This window comes from Ranitomeya variabilis, chromosome 2, assembly GCF_051348905.1.
Source record: "Ranitomeya variabilis isolate aRanVar5 chromosome 2, aRanVar5.hap1, whole genome shotgun sequence".
Taxonomy (NCBI): domain Eukaryota; kingdom Metazoa; phylum Chordata; class Amphibia; order Anura; family Dendrobatidae; genus Ranitomeya; species Ranitomeya variabilis.
Genome location: NC_135233.1, coordinates 263,366,444 through 263,372,443, shown reverse-complemented (window position 1 = coordinate 263,372,443; position 6,000 = coordinate 263,366,444). Strand labels below are relative to the sequence as shown.

The 6,000-nt window shown below is 47.3% G+C and overlaps 1 protein-coding gene across 2 annotated transcripts in view; it reads left to right on the top strand.

The window, feature by feature from the left end:
• Positions 1-873: 873 nt before the first annotated feature.
• Positions 874-6,000, top strand: part of TRAF1 (TNF receptor associated factor 1) — a 57,584-nt gene continuing 52,457 nt past the window's right edge. For both annotated transcript variants that reach the window (XM_077284843.1, XM_077284842.1), the window contains exons 1-2: positions 874-1,169; positions 3,346-3,424. In XM_077284843.1, coding sequence (XP_077140958.1) covers positions 976-1,169; positions 3,346-3,424 — 273 coding nt within the window. In that variant the 5' untranslated portion in view covers positions 874-975. The remainder of the gene's footprint in view (positions 1,170-3,345; positions 3,425-6,000) is intronic.

The following is a 6,000-nucleotide window of genomic DNA, read 5'->3' as shown; positions in this document are numbered from 1 at the left end:
TGGGGTGCCCCTGTCTCCCTCTCTGGGCAGACGATGAGCCGTCTCGGGGTTGGTGTAGGTGGGTATGGTTTTCCTCACCCGTTCTGACCTCCTTACTCCCTCTTGGGCCGGTTTCTGCTGCTCTCTGTCCCCCACTGGCACAGACCAGGGAACAGAAGGCTGGGAAGCCATGCCGGCCTCCCAGGAAGCCTGCCTCTCCCTGGGGAGAAGAGAGGCAGACTCTGGGCCTCCTGATGGAAGTGCTGGAGCTCACAAGACAGGTGCTGCTCCTAGCAGGCTGTGACTGATTGTGGGCACCTAATGCAAAACGGCTGACAGCACTGCCGCATAAAGTGGTGCTCGTCCTAGTTCCACCGGACCCGAGTGGAGAGGTACATACCAAAGCTTCAAAGTGAAGGACAGCATCCAATCCAGGTGAAGACAGAAAACACTTTATTGTGCCAGTAGTGTGACGTTTCAACCTCACAGGGTCTTTATCAAGCTTGATAAAGACCCTGTGAGGTTGAAACGTCGCACTACTGGCACAATAAAGTGTTTTCTGTCTTCACCTGGATTGGATGCTGTCCTTCACTTTGAAGCTTTGATTGTGGGCACCTGTCCTACAGTCTCCTCCCCCAGTAATGGCTGATAACAGGGAGTGATAGATTGCAGTCACCAGTACTACAGTCGCCTCTCCCCAGTAATGGCTGATAACAGGGAGTAATAGATTGCAGTCACCAGTCCTACAGTCACCTCTCCCCAGTAATGGCTGATAACAGGGAGTAATAGATTGCAGTCCCCTGTTGCAGGTTTAGTGCCCCGTTTGTATTGGTTGCTCCATGATGTTTTGCGGGGGCGATTTATTTTAAGAGACATTTGGGGGAGGCTCTCACTTCCCGTCTGTGCTGGTTAAGCCCCGCAGCTGATGTCATACGGGAATCTCCGCAGCATGTCTTGCAGATAAAGCTGAGCGCACAGAGCACGGTGTGATCAGTGATGGCACAAGCGAGAAGCGGCCCTGACTCTGCCCCCCGTGAGAATGAGTTTGTATCTGGGTATCCGACCAGCATCTGTGACCACATCCCCGGCAGCAAGTATCTCTGCTGCAACTGTCACAACATCTTGAAGAAGGCACAGCAGACGCTGTGTGGCCACCGCTACTGCGCCCCATGCCTCACCTGGATCATCAGGTCAGTGACAAACTTTACAGAAAGACCCCATCTTTCAATTCCTCACTATTTTCATGACCTCTGCTTGCTGTCAGTGTCGGAAACTTTCATCTTTACATCCAGAGACTGAAAACCTATTTCACAGCTGAGGGTTTGATACAATGTATCCACACTATATAATTCTGTGTGAGAAGCATTGTGAACTCTACCCAGATATGTGTAAGAAGTGCATGCCATGTCTGTGCAGTCTGCAGGCCTTACCAACACAGGAAAGTCAACGGTGCGTCAACAAAACCTTGCCAGATGGGGGCACCACTGTCCTCTGCCTGAGGTGACGATGCAGTCCACTCCGGGAAAAGCTCTGCTGCTATACACTTGCAGGCAGTGACGTAACATGAAACTCATGGGCCCCGATGCGAAAGCTCCAACGGGGCCCCCAAAGATTTTAAATCTTTAACCCCTTTCTGTCAGCTGACGGAATAGTACGTCAGCTGGCAGATCCCCTGCTTTGAGGTGGGCTCCGGCGGTGAGCCCACCTCAAAGCCGCGACATGTCAGCTGTTTTGTACAGCTGACATGTGCGCGCAATGAGCGCGAGCGGAATCGCGATTCGCCCACGCCCATTAACTAGTTAAATGCCGCCGTCAAGCGCTGACAGCGGCATTTAACTAGCGCTCCCGGCCACGTGGCCGGAAGTGCTCGCACTGCTGACCCCCGTCACATGATCGGGGGTCATCGGTGCATTGCCATAACAACCAGAGGTCTCCTTGAGACCTCTATGGTTGTTGATGGCCGATTGCTTTGAGCGCCACCCTGTGGTCGGCGTTCAAAGTACACCTGCAGTACAAAGTACACATATTTGGTATCGCCGCGTTCAGAATTGCCCGATCTATCAATAAAAACAAAGGATTAACCTGACCGCTAAATGGCGTAGCGAGAAAAAAAATTAAAACGCCAAAATTACGTTTTTTTGGCCGCCGCGACATTGCATTAAAATGCAATAACGGGCGATCAAAAGAACTTATCTACATCAAAATGGTATCATTAAAAACGCCAGTTTGGCACGCAAAAAATAAGCCCTCACCTGACCCCAGATCACGAAAATTGGAGACGCTACGGGTATCGGAAAATCGCGCCTTTTTTTAAATTTTTGTAAGCAAAATTTGGAATTTTTTTTCACCACTTAGATAAAAAATAACCTAGACATGTTAGGTGTCTATGAACTCGTAATGACCTGGAGAATCATAATGGCAGGTTAATTTTAGCATTTGGTGAACCTAGCAAAAAAGCCAAACAAAAAACAAGTGTGAGATTGCACTTTTTTTGCAATTTCATCACACTTGGAATTTTTTTCCCGTTTTCTGTTACATGGTATGGTAAAACCAATGGTATCGTTCAAAAGTACATCTCTTCCCGCAAAAAATAAGCCCTCACATGGCCATACTGACGGAAAAATAAAAAAGTTATGGCTCTGGGAAGGAGGGGAGCGAAAAACGAAAAAGAAAAAACTGAAAAAGCTCCGGGGGTGAAGGGGTTAATAGCAATAGTCTTTTTCTATAAGCCAAAAGGACTTTTAGGGCCCCCTAGGCTCCAGGGCCTGGGTGCGATTGCAACAACTGCACCTGTTGTAGTTACGCCTCTGTTTGCAGGTCGTCCCACAGGAGCAAAGGCGAAACTCTGCTCAGCGGTGGGAGAAACATTGTAACAAACAATCAGGACAGCTCTCTTTAGCCGCATTACTTCACAGAGAATTAGAGTAATTACCTGAAACAAACCCTCTGCTGTGAGAAGTTGTAGGTCTGTGTAGATGGAAACAGGCGTATCTTGGATAGTACAATACCAGCCTGTGGGTCTGAAATATCATGGGGATTCCCAGAATGGAGGGAGCAGCTGTAACTTTGATCAGCGCAGCTTCTGTGACCTAATCACCTGGAGAGTCCCACACCCACAGAACTGTCACACGGGGAATTGGGAAATTCTGCCAGAAGGGGAAGTCACACCACCGCAGCCATGTGTAATGTTAGCTTCTATCCTCCAGAGCTGCAATCACTATTCTGTTGTTACATCCAGTAACATCATACACAGAGTAATTTGGGGACAAGGTTGTTAGTGGAGGATTTTCCCCTGATCTTTCCAGACATTCATGAGGTCCTCCGATCACCACACATTCTGCATCCATTTCTTTATTTCCTGCACAGAAATCAATCTGCCATCTGCCTGAAGTGTGAGGAGGAGGCAAGCTCCATGAGTGAAGACAGCTACCTCGCAGAAAACAAGGTGGGTTCTCCAGGAACTTACAATGAATAGAGCCTTGAAAAAAAGTCTTCATACGTTGTGAACGTTTCCACACCAGTCTGGGGAAGCTTTTAAAGGTAATTTCCAGCAGCTCAGGAGAGGGAGGCCGCACCCCGACTTGGTGTCCATAGATTGGAACCCGGTCCTTTTGCCTGCCCTTATTCACACACTGAAGTCAACTCTAATATTAAAAACCTTACCATGTGTCAGACAGTGTAGTTTCCGTCCCGATCAGAGTTACCTTGTGGAGGTGGGATGGCTTTTATGCTATTTTTGATCAAAAACAGGATTACTAAGAACCATGTGTTATTTAAACCCCTTAGTGACGGAGCCAATTTTTTAAAATCTGACCAGTGTCACTTTATGTGGTAATAACTGTGGAATGCTTCAACATATCCCAGTGATTTTGAGACTGTTTTTTTCATGACACATTATACTTTATGATAATGGTAAATTTAGATCAATATGTTTTGCGTTTATTTATAAAAAATATCAGAACTTGGAGAAAAATGTTAAAAAATTAGCAATTTTCAAACTTTGAATGATTATCCCTTTCATCCATTTCCCACATGTCTGCTTTACATCAGCATCATTTGTAAAATGTTTTTTTATTTTGTTAGCATTTTAGGAGGTTTCAAAATGTAGCAGTCATTTTTCATTTTTGTAAGGAAATTTACAAAAAAAATTTTTTAGGGACCTATCCATGTTTGAAGTGCCTTTAGGGGTCCCATATATTGGGAAACCCCCGAAAGTTAAACCATTTTAAAAACAGCACCCCTTGACATATTGAAAACTGCAGTCAGGTAGTTTATTAACCCTTCTGGTGATTTTCAGGAATTAATGCAAAGTGGCATGACAGAAATGAAAATGTGTAATTTTACCACCTAAATGCCTCTAACTTCTGAACAGGTTACAATAGCCGTCAGACTCTAAGGCCGCTATATGGTCTTGAATTGCCATTGCAAACATCAGGACCACACAATCGTGATCTGAGGGCACCAATTCAGATAAAAAGGAAGCCCCCACACTGTTAACCATTTAAATGATGTAGTCATTGACAGCAGAATCTAAGGGGTTAACCCCTTCCCAACCTGTGACACAGTGTATGCGTCATGAAAGTCAGTGCCAATCCGACCTGTGACGCATATGCTGTGTCACAGAATGATAGCGTCCCTGCAGGCCGGGTGAAAGGGTTAACTCCAAATTCACCCGACATGCAGGGACAGGGGGAGTGGTACTTCAGCTCAGGGGGGGTGGCTTCGCCCCCCCATGGCTACGATCGCTCTGATTGGCTGTTGAAAGTGAAACAGCCAATGACAGCAATCTGTAATATTTCACCTATGAAAATTGGTGAAATATTACAATCCAGCCATGGCCGATGCTGCAATAGCATCGGCCATGGCTGGAGACCCCAATCTGCCCACCCCCCCACCGACTGACGGCGGCGATCTGCAGCCGCCGTCAGTGTTCCGTACCCCTCCGTCCTGTCCTAAGCGCCTTCCTCTCCCGTCCGACCCTCCCCCGTCCTCCCCTCTGCCCCCCCCGCTGTCCGATCGCACCCCCCCATACTTACCTAGTCCCGGTGTCCCTCCCGGTGTCCTCGGTCTTCTCGCATGGGCGCCGCCATCTTGGAAAATGGCGGGCGCATGCGCAGTGCGCCGGCCGAATCTGCCGGCCGGCAGATTCGTTCCTTGCACATTTTGATCGCTGCGATAGGTTCTATCACAGCGATCAAAATAAAAAAATAGTAAATAAACCCCCCCCTTTATCACCCCCATAGGTAGAAACAATAATAAAATACTGAAAATATATTTTTGTTTTTCTGTTAGGATTAGGGGTAGGGTTAGGGTTGCACTTAGGGTTGCACGTAGGGATAGGGTTGCACTTAGGGATAGGGTTGCACTTAGGGATAGGGTTGCACTTAGGGATAGGGTTGCACTTAGGGATAGGGTTGCACTTAGGGATAGGGCTGCACTTAGGGATAGGGCTGCACTTAGGGCTGCACTTAGGGTTAGGGTTGCACTTAGGGTTGCACTTAGGGATAGGGTTGCACTTAGGGATAGGGTTAGAATTTGGGTTAGAATTAGGGTTAGGGATACAATTAGGGTTAGAGTTAGGGTTAGAATTAGGGCTAGGGTTGGAATTAGGGTTAGAATTAGGCTATGTGCACATGGTGCAGATTTGGCTGCGGATCCGCAGCGGATTCGTCGCTGCGGATTCGTAGCAGTTTTCCATCACGTTTACAGTACCACGTAAACCTATGGAAAACCAAATCCGCTGTGCCCATGGTGCGGAAAATACAGCGCGGAAACGCTGCGTTGTATTTTCCGCAGCATGTCAATTCTTTGTGCGGATTCCGCAGCATTTTACACCTGCTCCATAATAGGAATCCGCAGGTGAAATCCACACAAAAAACACTGGAAATCCGCGGTTTTACCTGCAGATTTTTCAAAAACAGTGCGGAAAAATCCACACACAAATCCGCAACGTGGGCACATAGCCTTAGGGTTAGAATTAGAGTTAGGGTTGGAATTAGGGTTAAGACTAGGGTTAGGGGT